The sequence below is a fragment of the Nelumbo nucifera genome, chromosome 4, assembly GCF_055504915.1.
Source record: "Nelumbo nucifera cultivar China Antique chromosome 4, China Antique-T2T, whole genome shotgun sequence".
NCBI lineage: Eukaryota > Viridiplantae > Streptophyta > Magnoliopsida > Proteales > Nelumbonaceae > Nelumbo > Nelumbo nucifera.
In genome coordinates, this window is record NC_142652.1 from 1,962,251 (window position 1) to 1,981,723 (window position 19,473).

A 19,473-nucleotide genomic window follows, 5' to 3' on the forward strand; every position below is an offset into this window, starting at 1 on the left:
GTGTTAGATTCTAATACCGGAAAAACTTTGTACCAGTCAAAGGGAAAGAGTGTTTGATTGGTCAAATCTCTTTTGGTACAATATCTTTCTGGTATCACAGATTTTTCCTTTTTTTTTAATTATATATATATATATATATATATCAATCATCTGACTCATTATACATGAAAGGTTCGACTATGATACGGGAAAACTTATAACTGATCACCAACCAATCACATTGTATTCATCAGAACTCATAGGAGGGAGGGTTGTTGATTGGTCAAAACTCTTTCAGCATCATGTCTTCCATGCATAATAAATTTACCCTCACACAAAAGGGGTAATTCTTGGCTGTTGAACCATGATTTACTGGTTTAAAACCACGAATAATGTAACTCAATGCTGAAACACGAAAGCAACCCCTATCACCTGTGGAGGAATGCGATAAAAGACTTTTTTAAACCTTTGATGAAACATTGCAACTTAGTACTTGAAATCAAATCAGCAACTTATTACTGAAATCCATAGCAACCCCTATTCTCAATGTGATATTAACAAGTAACATATAATAGCATGATATCTCGTACAATTATGAGTGGAAAAAAATAAAACGAAGAATTAAAAAAAATGAAAGAAAAGAAAAATCAGCTGTCCCTCTATACAGTTATCATACAGCTGGATATTATACTTAAGGCTGCAACTGGGGTTGCCCGATTTGAAGAATTTTAACTACATCAGGCTCGGATTAGGGTCCAGGCCCATTGAAAATTTAATATTTTCCAAACCCAACCCAACCCAAGTTGCACCCCTAATTATATTCTACATTGGAAAAACAAGAAAAAAAAATCACAAAGAACCCATCAACAGTTGAAGGGCAGCTACTCTTATCTGAAGGGTCATTACCCATTAATAATCCTGGCTACTCAGGTTCTTGGGAGGAGTATACTGGATATGGACATAATCTTTGGCTTGCCCCCCTTTTGCACACAGTGGCTGCTCTCAGCCTCAGCCTTGAATCTGCATTCCCACTGCACCAAGCAATGACCCCTATGTTGTCTCTCTTATCTGGATGAAGTAAACAGCTGACTACCAAGAGTCACTGTTGTGGTACCCTCTCCCATGATTGTTGTCAAGCTCATTTCTTTCTCAAGTATCCGATCAAGTTCCCCTACCACATAGCTCATGGTCAGCCTCCTCTCCCTAGAAGGGTCCACACACCGCACTGTCAACTGTATGAACTCTTTCATGCCTTCAGTTGTGAAACTATTGCCCAATCTCTGATCAATGATGGTTGAAATATTGCTGGAGTCATCGTAATTATGCGCCTGGCAAGACAGAAGCAATAGAAGGAACTGAATCCCATAGGTTGCAGTAGTTGGCTCTTTTTTAAACAACATGCTTGCAATGAACACAGAAAACCAGCCTTTTTTATTTCTTATCAGAAATGAAGAAAAGGTACTATCAGAAAACCTGAAACTAAGCTGATTCAATAGGTGTTAAATCTCGTTTTCTGACTCTATGGCATGGCCAATCTTCTAAAAACAGGGATTTTAGAAGATGGTACCTGTTCACTAAATGCATATTTACAAAAGTATCTGCCTACATGGACCACTTCCAGCAGGGTAGGAGGGAATACACAAACCTCCCACTTAGGATGTTAAACATTCTCCTAAACATATGTATTGAATGGCTGCCTAGAACTATCTGACTATTAGATGAATGTGAAGAACATTAAATTAAATACCCATTCAACCATGTTTCGACCAGATTCTGAGGACCGTGATTGCATAGCTTCATGTCCGCTTACTAATTCCAATAAGAATACTCCAAAACTATAGACATCACTTTTCTCTGAGAATCTCCTGAACTCTCTCACCCTACAAAGTAAATCAGGAATAGATAACAATTATAAATATTATGAGATAATTATTATCCAATAAGAATGAAATGCACATGACCTACCATTAGAATACAACTGAACTGTACATACTGCAAAGTGTGAACCAATTATTATGAAACAGAAGAAATTGGAAAAGGTTTTGTAAACTTCTTGTTGACAACAACCCAGGCATAATGATTTCCAGTTACTCAATCCAAGTTGGCAGGAGTGGCAGAAAATCCGTGCTGTCAAAATCATGTGATGTTTATATTGAAATGTTATACATTTAGAGATTTAGCACCACTGCCACCTTAATGAACAAGAAAGCCTGCTATGATAATTTCACATGGTTGCAGCTGCTTGAATGGAAAAGTCACAAGGTAATTTTCTTATCAAAAAAAATCTTTTGTGTGATAAAAAGAAAATGCACCTTTATGTTGCTTCATAACATTACTCAAAAAGTGTTTCAAGATGAAATGTTTCAGCTTGAATCCTGATATCAGGAATAGAAAAAGTAAGATGTTTTGGCACAAAACACACTGTACAGTTTATTATGGCTTCAAACATGTAGACGCCATTAGGCATCACAGGACAACTTAAAGTGGAAATTCCCCCCAGGTGCAAGAAATGTCTTTTTAACGTTTCCTCCAACCGAGGTTCTTTTTTTGGGGAAACCGAGGCTCAAAATATCAGTATTGTGTATCATATTAGGAAAGCTTGGATATGGATATGTTTTGGGTATGCATGGATACAGTGGAGTGATATGGATACACTTGGAGACATTAGGGAAACTCTTGCAAATCTCATAAATACATCAATAGCACTAAATTTAAGGTTTTCTTTTGTGAGCATGAATTTAAGGTTGAAATAATTATGATAAGGTATAAACACAAAAATGCACAATTTCATAGTTTATATGAAGAGTTTTGCTAATAATACATCAAACAATTTTTTTTTTGAAACAGGTAAAGTAAAAATTTCATTAAGACAAAACATGTACAACAGGGAGCTGTACACAGGGATTTACAAAAACTGCACCAGCAGAGCTAGACTTCCAAACCCTGATTTACAAAAAGATTCCCAACCACAAAAAAGGAATTAAAATTTCTGTCCTTGAAAACATTGTTTACTGCTAACCAGGAAAACATTTTCCCCATAACTTGCTGAAATACTGTATATGAGGAGCTGTGTTGGTTCTTGAAAATCCTTGCATTCCTCTCCTGCCACATGCACCAGAAAACCGCAGCAGGAGTCAGATTCCAAGCCAATTTGCCCTCTTTAGTTAGACCATTGACTCTCCAACTCTTCACAAAATCTGCCACTGGTTCAGAGCAGAAACTGTTCACCTCATATAAATTCTTGACTTTGTTCCAGACCTCACAGGAGAAAACACAGTGGAGTAGCAGGTGGTTTACTGACTCGGTCTGATACTGACAAAGCACACAGACAGTTAGTTGTGTTTAACAGCATACCCTTCTTCTCCAGATTGTCCCTAGTTAAGATCCTGTTCAAGTAGGCTGTCCATACAAAAAATGCCACCTTTGTGGGCACACCCTTACACCATACAGACTTAACTGGGATAGGCTCATCCTCTGATCTGGAAAAATAGTTGTAGAAGGACCTAACCGAAAATTCCCCTGACTTCTCCCACTTCCAAACTCTTCTATCCTCTCTCCCTAATTCCACTGGGGTGCTGTACAACAAATGCAGCAATTCCACTAGTGATTCTACTTCCCAATCATTCAGATTTCGCCTGAAGATAGGAGACAAACAGTACTTCCACATTGCACCTGCAAATAGTCTGAAACCAGAGCATCTTTATCTGCTGCTACTTCAAAGAGGGTAGGGGAAGAGACCCTTAATGGTCTATTATCACATCATAAATCTTTCCAGAAAAGAACTCGCCTCCCATCCCAATCCTAAATATAATTCCATTTGAGAATGGACCATAAGTTTTCCCAATCCCTTTACAGACTGAGCATCCATAGGATTGGTTTAGCTCACCCGTGACCCAACCAGAGATCCCATAACCATATTTGGCTGCTATCACCCTTCTCCACAAACCACCTTGATTCTCCCCAAATCTCCAAAGCCACTTCCCCAATAAGCAGAATTGAGATCCTTCATTCTTCTCACACCCAGGCCCCCCTGAGATTTGGGTTTGCAAACCTTGGACCAGCTAACCAACATGAGTTTTTTCTTCTCATCCCTCCATCCTTTCCACAGAAACTCCTGCATCTTCCTTGTTGTAACATGTGGCGGCCTAGTAGGGGCATTTCTGGCTTTTCCTATGTTATTTGTTATAAGCTGTCACCCTAAGTATAAATACTAAATTAGGCACTGCCAGCCATATGATTGAATAGAATTATTTTTCTCTTCTCTCTTTCTCCTCTCTTACTTCTCCTTTTTTCTCTCTCTTTCAGTACTATCGAACTACATGGTATCAGAGCACTGATCTGGGCACAACCTTCTCAGATCGTGTTTCTTCATCTGGTTTTTTTTTTTTTGATTGGAAGAGGAGGTGAAGACTCCATCGTGTTCTTCATCTGGGCGCAACCTTCAGTCTTCATTTTTTTCTTTCTTCTCTCTTGGTTGCTGTACCAAGAAGAAGCTTGTGGTGGCAGCCGAATGCAGTAAGGGTTTTCTCTAGGTCTGTTGTGGAAGCCGAATGCAGTAGGGAGTTTTTCCTAGGTTTGTGGTGGCAGCCGAATGCAGTAAGGAGTTTTTTCCAAGGTTTCTCTATGGACTGTAGGTCATGGAAGCCAGGTATGTACTGTTTACATTCATATGTAAGTGTATGACCACTGTGAATGTCACAGTTTTGAGGTTGTAGGGGCTGGTTCTCTCCTTCTCTTATAAACTGAAGTGTTTCGGCTAAGGTTTATTGACCTACAGTCCAGCTGAACCTATATTAGGAGCCTTCTTAAATCTCAGAAGTACAAACCTTCTATCTCAGTTTGGTTTTTTGAAAAATCAGCAGTAAATTTTTTTTTTTTTTGAGGAAAATGGCTACTGAGGATTCAGCAACCTCTGGTATTACTTCCCATCAGGGAAACCTAAATGGGGGAATGGATAGCACGTCTTTCTCTATGTCTATTACCCCCTTTAATAGCCTAAATTATCTGGAATGGTCCAAAGGCATCAAACTGTATATCACAGCTAGGGGGAAGGCTGGTTACATAAGTGGAAAAATAAAAGAACCAAAGTCTGGTAATGCCGAACATGATCGATGGGATCAAGAAAACAGCATGGTTATGTCATGGCTGTTAGGTTCAATGCTCCTCATGTAAAGAAAAAAATTCATATGAGCTGACACAGCTTGTGAAATTTGGGAACAAGCCAAGGCAACCTATTTTGAACAGAGACACTTTGCCAAGATTTATCAGCTTCAAGCAGAATCATCTACTTGTAAGCAAGGGGACCATAGCCTATCTACATATTATTCAGCCCTTACATATGTCTGGAAGGAACTGGACTATTATCAGACTATTGAGTGGAAGAATGGTGAAGATGCACAAGCCTACAAAAAACTTGTCTCCCAACAGCGGATTTTTTCTTTCTTGCCTTCAGTTCAGGAAGTATATGCCCTAGTCCAATCTGAAGAGAGCAAGAAAAATCTCATGAATGTTTTTGAGGGGGAGCAACCTGTTGCCCTGGCTACAAGAGGGGGTAACATTGGAGTGAAAAAGGGAGAATCAAGGAAAGGTGAGGACAAGGACAAACTGTGGTGTACTCACTACCAAAAGCCTAGACACACTTGAGAAACCTGTTGGGAGCTAGTAGGGAAGCCAAAGTGGGCAAGCAAGAATCAAGACACTTCAAAGAAGCATCCTCAGAAGAAATTTATTTCTGCACATTTGGCCGCACAAGATTACCAACAAAATAATCAGACTACTGGTTTTTCCCAAGAGCATCCTAGTGGTTCTGATCCCAAGGAAGACATCATCAACTCCTTCAGAGATCATTTGGAACTGTATGGTAGGACTCTCGGGCAAATGGATAGGTTAGTTCCTACCCCTTCTACTTCATTTGCTTCTACATCAAGTAAAGGTGCTTCTGCATTTCATGTGTGTACCTCTGCTCCCGAGTCACCTTGGATCATTGACTCAGAGACATCAAACCATATGACTGGTAAGTCAAAATTTTTTTTAGACCTACACTCCTCTCTCTAGAAGGGATAAAGTGAGACTTGTTGATGGGTCTCTATCCACCATTGCTGGTCAGGGATCTGTATCCCTTCCTGATGGCCTTGTTTTACCCCATGCCCTTCATGTTCCCAAACTTCTTATTAATTTGTTATCTATAAGCAGTATTACTCAATCCTTAAACTGTTGCGTAACCTTTTTTCCTCATTCTTGTGTTTCCTAGGATTTAACCTTGGGGAGGATGATTTGTAAAGGAAGTATGGTTGATGGCCTCTACATCTTGGAGAATAAAGCTGGTCCTGCGGCATCGGCTCCTGTGAGTCTTATGAGTCAATCTACGAAAAGTCAACCATGGTTGTGGCATAATCGCCTTGGTCATTTGTCCTTTGAGTCTTTGAAAGTTGTGTTCCCCGAATTGTTTAAGTCTGTGTCTATCACTAGTTTACATTGTCAAACATGTTAGTTGAGTAAGCATTGTAGAATAACTTTTCCATCAAATAATAAAAAACCTACTTTGCCTTTCCATATTGTCTTTTTTGATGTTTGGGGTCTTGTAAACATACCTACTAAGGGTGGGTACAAGTACTTTATCAACTTCATTGATGATTATTCGAGATACACTTGGATACATCCTATGCATTCGAGAGAAGAAGTACCCAAGATTGTGCAAGATTTCCATCGCATGGTTTTCACTCAATTTCATGTTGAAGTCCAAAATTTCCAATCGGATATTGCGAAGGAATATTTCCATCATGACTTAGCTGAGCTTTTCTCCTTTCATGGATCTCATCATAGAAGCTTGTGTGCCAAAACACCGCAACAGAATGGCGTTGTTGAAAGGAAGAACCGACATCTTCTTGAAGTTGTCCATAATATGATGCTTCACATGCATGTTCTAAAGCGTTTTGGGTTGATGCTATGATGGCCACAACTTGTGTCATTAATCATATGCCATCATGCCTGACGCCTCCTGCAATACAAGGCCCCACATCAACTTTTCCCTCAATCCCTTTTATTTTCCATTCCCCTACGTGTGTTTGGTTTTAAGTGTTTTGTTCATGATCTATTTCCAAACCGGGGTAAATTGGATCCCAAATCTGTTCCATGTGTTTTCTTGGGTTATCCATCTTCCCAGAAGGGATACAAATGCTTCGATCCTGTCACACATAAGTACTTTGCATCGATGGATGTGTCCTTTTTTGAATCTGAATCCTTCTTCCAGGCCTTTCCTCAAGGGGAAAATAGTGTGAAGGAGGAGAGGCAAGCTCCTCAAATTCCTCTTCCCTTTATTCCTGACTCCTCTCCATGTCATGTCTTCTTGAGGCGTCGTAAGAGACAACTGAATTCAAAGGCTGTGGAGCAGCTTGAGACTATACATCCATCACCATTTGACTCCTTGAAGGAAAATCCAGGTACCCCTTGTCCCCTTTGACATTACTGAACGTATTGCTATTGATGATTCTACTAATGATCTTGATGTCCCAATTGCTCATAGGAAAGGGGTTTGATCATGTACTACTAAGCATCCTATTACTCAGTTCTTGTCCTATGAAAACATTGCACCCTCATTTCGTGCCTTTTTGATTGCCATTGATTGTGTCTCCAATCCCAAAAGTGTTGTAGAAGCCCTATCTATACCTGAATGGACAGATGCAATGAAGGAAGAAATTGGTGCTCTACACAAAAACAACACCTAGGAGTTGGTGAATCTTCCTGAAGGCAAGGAGCCAGTGGGGTGCAAGTGGGTATTCACAGTAAAGTATAGAGCAGATGGGTCAGTTGAGAGGTATAAGGCCAGAAGAAGAAGTTTACATGATTCAGCCTCTTGGGTTTGTGGCACAAGGGTGTGAATGGAAAGTTTGCAAACTAACAAAATCTTTATATGGTTTGAAACAATCCCCTAGGGCCTGGTTCAACAAATTTCACTTGGCTCTTCAACAAATTAGGATCAAGTAGTGTCAATTTGACTATACCTTGTTTGTCAAAAGAAACCAGAAGAATGTTGTGGTATTGATTGTCTACGTTGATGACATTGTGATTATGGGGAATTGGGACTCTGAGATTCAAAAAGTTAAAGAATCCCTTGCTATGCAGTTTGAGGTGAAAGATTTGGGACAACTACGTTATTTCCTTGGTATTGAGGTTGCCTGCTCAAAAAAAGGCATTTCCATTTCCCAAAGAAAGTATGTCCTAGATCTTTTGCAGGACACTGGAAAGTTAGGAGCAAAGCCTGCAGATTCCCCTATTGAGGAAAACCATCTGCTTGGTGATTGTATTGGAGAACCAGTGACAGATGTCAAGAAGTTTCAAAGGTTGGTAGGAAGACTTCTCTACCTATCAATGACTCGACCAGATATAGCTTATGTTGGTGTCCTTAGTTAGTTTATTCATGCACCAACATCCTCCCATTTAGAGGTAGTTGAGAGGGTACTCAGATATCTAAAGAAATATCCAGGAACTGGGTTACTTTTCAAGAAACATGGTCATATGAAAGTGGAAGTCTACACAGATGCAGATTGGGTTGGAGCAGTTGATGATAGGAAATCAACTAGTGGATATTGTACCTTTGTTGGTGGAAACTTGGTCACTTGGAGAAGCAAAAAACAAAGTGTAGTAGCCAGATCTAGTGTTGAGGCCGAGTATAGGGACATGGCACATGGAGTTGCTGAAGTACTATGGGTAAAAAATTTGATTGGAGAGTTGGGCCTCTCAGTTGATGGCCCAATGTTTCTCTATTGTGACAACAAGGCAGTCATTAATATTGCAGCCATCCAGTTCTTCATGACAGGACCGAGCATATTGAAGTTGACAAGCATTTCATAAGGGAAAAACTTGAAAAGGGGGAAGTTTTTACTCCTTACATCAGTTCCAAGGAATAACTAACTGATGTCCTTACAAATGGTCTTCACTATTTGCAACATAATGAATTGTGTGACAAGTTGGGCATGATTGACATATAAGCTCCAACTTGAGGGGGAGTGTTGTAACATGTGGCAGCCTAGTAGGGGCATTTCTGGCTTTTCCTATGTTATTTGTTATAAGTTGTTGCCCTAAGTATAAATACTAACTTAGGCGCCGCTAGCCATATGATTGAATAGAGTTCTTTTTCTCTTCTCTCTTTCTCCTCTCTTCCTTCTCTTTTCTCTCTTTCAGTACTATTGAACTACATTCTTCTCCAAAGACTTAGCCACCCCACTAGGAATTGGATATAAAGAGAGCAAATACAAGGGGGGGGGGGAGATAGAACACTTTTCACAGAGCTAATTTGCCTCCATAAGATAATTACTTGGACTTCCAAGAAGCCAAATGCTTGTATAATCTCTCCACAATGGTCTCCCATATTGATTTGGAGTTGCACCTTGCACCTAGAGGCATCCCCAGATATTTCAAAGGAAGTTTACTTTTTTTACATCCCCACTCCTCCGCTCACCTCTCTATTTCTGGTACATCTCCCACTGCAACCAGTTCGGTTTTATGCCTGTTTACATGGAGGCCTGACACAACCTCAAACCACTGCAGCACTGCCATTACATAACTAAGGTGATCAAGTGAAGCATCACAAAATATGAGTGTCATCTGCAAACTGCAACAAAGAAACCTCCACCCTCTCAGCTCCAACCTGAAAACCTTCTGTGAAATTAATTTGTATATACTCCCAACCAGACTAATTGGTCTGAAGTCTCCCACTTCCTCTGCCCCTTTTTTCTTTGGAACTAGAGTTATAAAAGTGGGATTTAAACTCCTTTCCATAGCTGCTGAGTCATGGAATTCTTAGAACACCCTTAAAACATCATTCTTTGGTAAACCCATCCGGACCCAGAGCCTTATCTCCTTCCATCTCTTTTAGAGCCTCCCAAATCTCCCTTTCCTCAAACTCTCTCTCCAGATCTGCAACTTGCTCCTCTGAGAGGCCATCAAACTCCAGGCCATCAAGTTTTGGCCTGTTAACCCACTCTTCCTTGTAAAGGTTCTCATAAAACTCCACAATACGGCTTTTCATGCTGTCTACCTCCTCCACCAACACACCATTCACAACCAACTTTTTCAGCATATTTTCCCTTCTCCTAGCACTAGCTAATTTGTGTTGTTATCACCCTTTTTTAACCAGAAACATTTGGAACGCTGCCTCCATTTTGTCTCCTCTTCAGCTCTGTCGATTTTTACTATTGTATCTAAACAACTTTTCAGTTTCTGTTCCACCCCTTTGAAAGAGTCCTTCCAGATTTTAATTTGCTCCTTTAAGGCCTTCAACTTCTTTCCAACACATGACTAGCTGTTCCTTCCACTGAAACACCTTCCCACCAACTTCTTAGCTGCTCCACAAAACCTTCATCTTCAAGCCACAAGTTTTCGAATCTGAAAAGCGCTGGCTTGAATTGAATGCCATCGCAATCCAGGCAAATGGGAATATGATCCAATAAAGGTCTAGGAAGGACCTCTTGGGACAGATTAGGGAACTTCTCCTCCCATTCAGTAGACACCACAAAACACTCTAACTTCACAAGGGTTGCATCCTCCTGATTGTTTGTCCAAGTGAATTTGGCTCCCATCAAAGAAAGATTCACTAACTCCCATCTCTCCATAAAACTGGCAAAACCCCTCATGCCTCTCCTGGACCTCACTTCCCCTTTTTTCTCATGCTCAAAACGAGTAGTGTTAAAATCCCCTCCTACCACCCAAGGCATATTCCACTCTTCTCTTACTTCATCAAGTTCCTGCCAGAACAAATCCCTCAAGGAGTTCACATTTGGACCATATACTGCAGTTAAAACAAAATCCCAACCATCTTCGAGCATCTGGAACCAAATTGAAATAGAAAAAAGCCTCACCTTCCTACCCTTCACTTCTACCACATTTGAATCCCAGATAACTACTACCCCACCTTCCCCCCAAACACTTCTTATTTTCTGGGCATCCAAAGTCTCCATTTTGGTTTCTTGGAGACAAAGGATGTCCGCCTTCCACTTGCTTATATGTGCCCCTGCCACCACCGTTCTCCTGCCTGAATTCAGACCTCCGATATTCCAAGAGACGATCTTCATTTGAAAGAAGAGACAGATTGGTTTGGTGGTCCATTCCCATCCCCGCCCTCCCATTAAGCCTTACCCCATAAACCCTCCTTTCCACCCCACGCTACACCCCCAGCAACTTCGTTAAGTCCCCATGACAATCTGAACAACTCCCTTTCTTCCTTTTCTCTTCGAGCACTCTTCTCTCCACCTCTACAAGATACGACTTCGTCAGCTCCTCCATGCCCTTAAGAGACACCCCCAGGAAGGCAACAAACTCCATGAACTTGGATAAAACCCAAGTGGGCCAATCGCTTGCTAGCAACACGGCAATAGGACTGCAATCTGGTACCTCTGTTGAAACCTCTGAATCCTCTCTATCCTCTTCAAGAACCAATATATCCGTCTCTAGCACTGCTCCTGATTCGTGGATCGTCATCTCGCGAAATCCTCCAACTGAATCCCTAGGTCACTCCTGCTCCTCTCCTCCATCTATAGTAGCACCACCTCCCACTGCCAACGTTGCGGTAAATAGTTTCCCTCCTCTTCTCTACGAGATAGCTGGCGAAAAACTTTCTGGATTGTCACGCACTGGAGTGGAGCTTTGCAGTAACAGAACGAGGGACGGACCTCTTGGGTCTGAATCCTCAAAACCAACTTGGCCTGGGTTTGGATCAGAAGCTGATATCGGGTTCGGCTCGCCTTTGGGGCCACTGGCGCCCTTACACTTGGAAAAGTTGAGTCGGTTTCAGGTCCTTCTACAAAAACTACCTTCGGTCGCCTCACCTCTTGAAGCTGGTTACTCCCTGACCCAACAAGGTCCCGCTCACCCCCCGTCCTTTCCCTACCTGCCCCCACTTGGGCTAGCCTCTCAAAACATCGGGCCACTACCTCTTCAATGAGCATTTCTTCATTTAAAATTTGAACATTCCGCTTCACTCGGTTATCAAGTGGCTCACGTGCCCCACTAGGAACCGTCCCATCTGATGCACCCAAGCGATCCACAGGAGAGGGTCGTTCAATGCATGCTACGTCACAAGAAGAAAATCCCTTGCAAAGATTCCCAGGAGACAAGAGCTCTTCCTCTTCTCCATCTATCTCCCCACTTCCGATCAACTCCCCATCATCCCCGTCCGTCACAATTTCCTTGCCTTTTAGCTTCCTCCTTATCTCTTCTGATACATTTTTCCCCGCCAAATCTTTCCAAATCCAGCTCTAGTTAGCGACAACAATCTCTGCACAAGCCATCAGCCTCTTTTTTTTTTCACAGGTAGGAACTTCGGCCACAGTGTCACTGTTAGCACCTCCTCTCCATCCACAATCTGCACTGCGGTTGGTGGATTTCCCTTCCACCTTACCTTGATGCGTATCCATTCAGTTGATTCTTTCACATGACTAGAGTTGTCCGTTTCCAAGTAGCTTCCATAGAGTTCTCCTATTTTTTTCCACTACTTTGGAGTTCCAGAGGTTCAGAGGCAAGATGTTTGATCAATGAGCTTGATAAACCATTGACAAATCTATCTTATAGTTCTTCCTTACCATGAACATCATTTAGAATATATAAATAAACTATTTACTATTTTTTGGATTTTTCCTAAAAAATTAAGAAAAAATTCATTTTTGACATAAATTATTCTTAGATAAATGAGTTACTAGATCATTGATAGATCCATGTTATAGCTCTTTCTTGCAATGAAAAGCAATTGATGGTGACTTAGTTTGTAGGATTTTTGATTCGTTGTAGTGGAGACCTAGGATCAAATCCTGCTGCCACCAAGGTTACGGAGGTTAAGGAGATGGAAATGGGGGATGGGGCACCCCCCCACCCTAGGGTTGTGTAGCCCCATGAAGCAAAAAAAAAAAATCATAATGTATAATTTTTTTATAATTCTCAGATTTTTCCAATTTTGGGGGAAATCCAAAGATCTAAGGCTCCGTTTGGTTTGTGGGATAGGGATGAGTAAAAGGGAATATTCCAAAATCGTGGGATGCCAGATCCCAAAATCGTGGGATGCCAGATCCCAAAATCGTGGAAACGGGGTCGCACCAAAACAGTGCGACCTTGGTGGAAAAACTCGAGAAATCACTGTTACCACTGTGCGGCGATCTGCTACCTCCCCTTCCCTGTTCGAACCCACAAGCAGAGCAGTGGCAGCGGCACCCCTCTCGGCCACTCCCTTCATCCCTCTCTTTCTTCACATCCTTAAAGTATTTTGGGATTTATATTTTCGGCTCCAAGGCCGGTTCCACCTAGGCCAACCAAGACTGGTTCTTCGGATCGGTTTGGGTAGGGTAAACTCCTAGACCTTGAAACCATCTTGGGTGAGGGTCGCTTCCAAAGACCTTACCCAATAACAGATTAGGTAGGGTTGGTTTGAGGTCAGTTCCATTCGGTTTCAGGTAGAACCAACCCATTTGTCAATGATACGAGGCAATTCCACCAGTTCCATGTGCCCACGCCTTTAGATACCGCTATGACAAAATATTATCAGGCATATCGTGTCAATATTTTGAACCCTGCCCCCAACACCCTCATGCACATAACCCAATGCAACGTATGGTGTCCCTATTTTAAGTTGAACCTGCCCAACCAAATATGCTTTTTGTATGTTGTAGTCAAATTGCTTGTGTGGTGCTTATTTGAAGTCAAAACAAAAACACAACACCACAGTATCAAACACCACCTCAGTAATCAAGGATATGTTACACCATTTCTCATTGCATTATAATATATTAGCACAATATCTCAGATATAGGCATATTTTGGCATCCAAAAACGATTTAAACCAGTTATAGGGTGATGTGTCAATACTCTGGGGCAAGAAATATGTCATCTGCCATTATTTGAGAAGATGGACCTGCAGCATCAACTCTACCAAGTAAATTGCGGAGCCCTGCATCTGCAATCTTAGCTATGAAATTTTCATCTACAAGAACATTGGATGTCTTGAAATCCTTATGTATCAAACGAGGACTCAAGGAATGAAGGTGAGCCAATCCTGCAGGATAATAAATGGAGGAGGATGCATCAATTGGCAAGCATTGTTTTAATAATTCAGTGTCCATGATAGCTGCATTTCAAGGACTTCCAGGTTACAACTCAATAAGTGGTATCCTTGCTACAAGGCAAGGATAAACCACTCTGATATTTTAGCTACTGATAGAGAGTTATCTTAGGAAATAGTAAGAGATTTAGGTTTTCAGGTAGTTGATAAATGCAGATAGACCAGATGATTTTTTTTGCAAAAAGAGGACTTACAAGTTGATGGAACTTTCATAATACAAAAAGAAAAAAAAAGGACTTTCTTGGGATGGGTGCTAACTATATCATTCAGCAAGTCAATGAGTCAGGCAGTTGCATTCTTGGTAATCTTAGAATTTCCATGCCAACTGCTAAGGTAAGGTTATGTGCTCTTCGGTCTGGTCACTCCTCTTAGGTTATGTTTAATAATATTCAATCCCACAAGGGAAGCTTACAAAAGAATGTTATGGGTCCCATTACAGATCTTTGTATACTTATCTTACCAAAGAAACAAAAATTAATACGAGCAAAGCCACCAATGCTCACTGATTTTGCAGAGGATCACCTTTGGCTGCCCCCATCGCTATTGAAAGCCTATGCTTGAACTCTAGCCTCTCACCAGAAACCTGACCTGTTCCTACAGAATAGGAAAAAAATTCTACAATTACGCAGCAAATAAAATATTGTAGGTGTAAGAGAAGATCACAGAATGCCTTATACAGAAATCATATGATGCAGATCATGTTTGCAACACGCAATAGCATGTAAGCTGTTATAATGTAGCTTACATTTTAAGGTGAAGAACCATAGAACATGTACCTGCACCACTAAAATTGCCATATCTATGTACTTGAGTAGTAAAGAGAGAGAGAGAGAGAGAGAGAGACAGAGACCGTATAGGTGACTAGAAACACTTCCATTGGGTATATATTCATAAATGAGCATTTGCTGATCATTTTCCTGGCAATAACCAAGAAGGCTGACAAGATTCCTATGCCGAATGGATGACAGAGACCGAACCTGAAAGGAAAGGCAATCTCTCAGTGAATTTATAGATAAAAATTTGTAAGTATACTGGAAGGTTAGAACAAATCCTTCATAAAAAGTGCATATGAAAGTCATAAAAATCAACCATGTCAGATATTTTGGATCATTTCGAGGTGTTGCATGGACATGGACTAAACAGATGGAGTGTTCGTGTTGGACATGCATTGAATTTTGATACTCCATTGATTTTTGAAGGGCATTTGTATATGACATTTTTCTTTTTTTTTCCCCTTTACGTCTTCAACAAAATGAACAGCCAATGTACACAATGAATGCCATTTTCCTATTAATCATTTAGACAGTCTGTTACTAATCTAAGGGCACATGCTATGCACATTTGCAAGTAAAGATATAAGCATTAACCTTATGATATGATACTCTGATTTAATTTTTATGATCCATACATAAACCAAGGCAAGTATCTGCATTACATAATATAGATAGGTTTATAATGCTAAAATTCAACAAAATATGGGCTATTTTAATAGTTTATACTTTTTCTATAAATGTGTCCATGAGTCCTTGTTCTATCATCTTGCCGAGTTAGATCTACTTATATGTGATACTTCTCAAGTTTCTTATACAGTAACTAGTAGCTGTAAGGAAAAGAAGTTGTATTACCTCCTCGAAAAATTCCTGACTAGGTGCACCTGATCGCTTTTTAATGGCTACAACCATTCCATCATGAAGCAAGCCCTTATAAACCTTCCCAAATTTTCCTTCTCCAATCAAATTCATATCACTAAAATCTTTTGTGGCTAAAGCCAATTCTTCCATTAGAAAACGCCTGGCTTCTCTTGAATCAGGTGGAAGAGGTCTTAAAGATAACTCAACCCTACTTGTTCTTCCCACTGCTAATCACCAGAGTTTAAAGAAAATGATGATCAACAAAACTGTAGTGGCAAGTCATAGAGTGCACTTAAATTCCATGATTTCTTTAGAAAGAATTCAAGCAGGCTACCTTGAACAGATTGATCAGAGGAACCAGTTTCAGAAGGCCTTGAAATGCTCCTATTTTGGGATAAGCAGAACCATAGGAATACAATTACCATTCCCACCAAAGCCACAGCTCCTGCAGCACCTCCAAGTAATGCTGCAAGAGTCCTTGACATTTGGTATGCGAAACACTTCAGCTATAAGGAACAGTAGTCTTGATATATTCTCAGTACATGAATTCCTATACATTGAATCTGAAATAGAGGATATTGCCTGAAATAAGCAGAAGAGATGGGACATGGAACAATAATACAAAGAAAATTGGATATAAGGAGCAAGGAGCAGTAAAAGCCAATAGAACATGTTTGTGTATGTTTAATTCATAAAGGCCTTCCTATATAATGGGAGTAAACCATACAGAAGACAGTATATTGACATACCCCATAAATAAAATTCTTATTGAAGATTTAGAAGATTGGCAGATAAAAAAAGAAAAATTCTGGTTTCACATGTTTGCAAGATTTATTCACCATTGTCTACCTGGAAATATAGTAAACATGTTTTATCATCTCTTATATGGGGTGTGCTACTGCAGAAATCGAAATCTACAGCGCAAGTCAAGACCAAATGATAACCCTAAATCAAAATCAAAGGAATATAATACGCTTAACTTTGAAATGATGAAAAATCCTACCGTGAAAAAAGTTCAATGAGCAACTTTTATTTATTTATTTACTTTTCCTGTGTATAAATTGGCGGCATGAAATGGAATTCTGGAATCATTAGATTAACAGAATGTACTACTCTATAGGCTAAATTCCATTACTTTAACTTTAAGGTAACAATGTTGTTGATCCACGGATAAACGAAATTGGACTAAAATTCAATATATGTTGGATTCCATTCTAAACTACAATTCACTTAGCGGGGCAATGTGTGGAATGGGTTGGTCTTGAATGTCATCTCATCTCTTAGAGTTCAGATTATGACTTTCATACCTGCAGTCTCTTACCATGCAAAGACAACCAGATCTTTAAGAAGCTCTGCTTCATTCGTTGATGACGACTCAATCAGTTTTCCAAGTATCATCAATACCAAAATCAAAATCCACCCACATTCCCATGTTGAATCCTCTCCAGTAGATCCAAACAGACCCGAGGCCAAACAAGAAATGAAGAAACCAAACTAAGCACAGACCAGAAATGGATCTCGACGTCCAAAACAATCACACCCACTTGTGATTACGACCAATCTGTATACAACCCAATTGAAAGAAAAAAAAAAGTAAGAAAGAACCCGAGTTGCTGGCTTCGAATTGATCAAACAGCTTCCGGGATATTAATGTATTAAAGCCCCCTCATGGCAAAAGCATCGCGACTATACTTTGAATAATTCAATTGAAAACCTTTCTTTATAATCTGAATCGTTGAATACTGACAATGCCGACAGACAGTGACATCGCGCCGACACACACACACGATCAGGGATTACCACCTTAAATGTCCACTAATTCAAATAGATAGGAAAAGGGATTTACTCTTCCGATGTTCCAAGTAGAACCTATGCAAGGAAGAAAAAACTGAAATTGAAGATTGAGAAGGAGAAAGAAATGTAGAAGGGAAAAAATGGCCTCACAAAGAATGAAGAAAAGAAGGAGATTGAAAATGTTTATCGTTTTTATGGGCTGTAAAGCAGTTCAATTGTTTGTCTGGTACTGCAACTTGGAGGATTTTCGGGTTTTTATTTTTAATCCATGGTCCAACCTGTAACAGACTAGCAGTATTCATGAAAGAATAATAAATAACGAAAACGAATTTAATAAAAAATAAATAAATTTTGGTACTAGAGAGAGAGAGAGTTTTTCTTTTTTTTCTCTACCAGCCAGCTATGTTGACGTTGCTCCTACAGTCTTTACCGGGAGATATGAAGAAATCAAATAAGAAATAATAAATAAATAAGGGAATACAACGGCTACCTTTCTTCTCATTTTCTTTATTGCTTTCTTCCGAGCCTTGGATTCTTGTCCCTTCAAGTTGCCAGCTAGCTCTCTGATAAAGTCTCCTGCTGGTGCTGCTGGTTGTGCTTATGGCGGAGAGAGAGACGTGGTTTCGAATCCGCACCCGTCAGGATTGTGGGGTAGGTTTTGGGGTTGTGACTTGTGAGGTTTGGCCGGTTTAGGGAATGGCCTAGGTAGCCACCGCTGTGTGTAAAACTGTGAGAAACAAAGGCGTTGTTTGGTATTTGGTATAGTGGTGTTTTTTTTTATATCTTTTGAAGGATTATACAACCCATAATGCCCAGCCTGGCAGCTTAGGTGCAGGTGGGATTTGATTCCAAGTCTCCATTGTGATCAACAGAAAATCTTAACAACATGTGGTATATTGTGCATCCGCTTCAAGTTTGTGTAGACAGGAGTGAAGCCAATAAATATTCTTTAGGGGGCCAAAATCTAAAATGAATTAGGGAAAAATGGTGAATAAAAACTGTGAGAAACAAAGGCGTTGTTTGGTATTTGGTATCGTGGTGTTTTTTTGATATCTTTAGAAGGATTACACAACCCATAATGCCCAGCCTGGCAGCCTAGGTGCAGGTGGGATTTGATTCCAAGTCTCCATTGTGATCAACAGAAAACCTTATCAACAGTATTGTGCATCCGCTTCAAGTTTGTGTAGACAAGAGTGAAGCCAATAAATATTCTTTAGGGGGCCAAAATCTAAAATGAATTAGGGAGAAATGGCAAATAAAAACTGTCAGAAAAAGGCGTTGTTTGGTATTTGGTATCGTGGTGTTTTTTTTTTTATATCTTTTGAAGGATTACACAACCCATAATGCCCAGCCTGGCAGCCTAGGTGCAGGTGGGATTTGATTCCAAGTCTCCATTGTGATCAACAGAAAACCTTATCAACCAACTGATTGGCACCTTGTATTTGGTATCCTAGTATTGTGCATCTACTTCAAGTTTGTGTAGACAGGAGTGAAGCCCATAAATATTCTTTAGGGGGCCAAAATCTAAAATGAATTAGGGAGAAATGGCGAATAAATGTAAATGGGCCCATAGTGAGGGCCAACCATTGGATTGGCGAGTGAGGGAGGGAGGATTTACATGAAAAATTGTACTAATAGTGGTGGATAGCCATCTTGGCTCCGCCCTTGTGTCATAGGTGACTCCTTCGTCATGCCATCAAACACCTACCGAGAGCCATCAGAGTGCCAACCGCGTGTCTTCATGGTGTCAACATGTGTGTCATGGGTGGACTTTGCATGTATTTTGTAAGGGGGGACCGCCAATGGCGTTATTGCAATTACATAGTATGATTTTTCATCCTTTTGATGTTTCATATTGTCACTCCCCCAAAAGCTTAACGTATTCTTTGAGGGGAGGTAGGTAGTCGAGTGAGTCATGAGCATGTAAAGGTTAAGCATAAGATCCCCTCGACACTGAACAGTGTGCTT

General features: G+C 40.4%; 1 protein-coding gene across 15 annotated transcripts; it reads right to left on the reverse strand.

The window, feature by feature from the left end:
• Window positions 1-494: 494 nt before the first annotated feature.
• Window positions 495-18,208, reverse strand: LOC104591889 (Protein kinase superfamily protein). 15 transcript variants are annotated; one of them, XM_010251009.3, is made up of 9 exons: window positions 17,996-18,206; window positions 17,019-17,272; window positions 16,046-16,274; window positions 15,706-15,938; window positions 14,931-15,057; window positions 14,603-14,674; window positions 13,828-14,014; window positions 1,727-1,859; window positions 495-1,307 (listed from the first exon to the last, which is right to left on the reverse strand). In XM_010251009.3, exons 3-9 carry the CDS (start codon window positions 16,194-16,196, stop codon window positions 1,044-1,046), a joined length of 1,167 nt encoding a protein of 388 aa, XP_010249311.1. In that variant the 5' UTR covers window positions 16,197-16,274; window positions 17,019-17,272; window positions 17,996-18,206; the 3' UTR covers window positions 495-1,043. The 15 variants fall into 15 exon arrangements, with proteins under 15 accessions (XP_010249311.1, XP_010249310.1, XP_088760520.1 ...); XM_010251008.3 differs by lacking the exon at window positions 17,996-18,206 and adding an exon at window positions 17,899-17,919; XM_088904394.1 differs by lacking the exon at window positions 17,996-18,206 and adding an exon at window positions 17,558-17,887.
• Window positions 18,209-19,473: the final 1,265 nt, after the last annotated feature.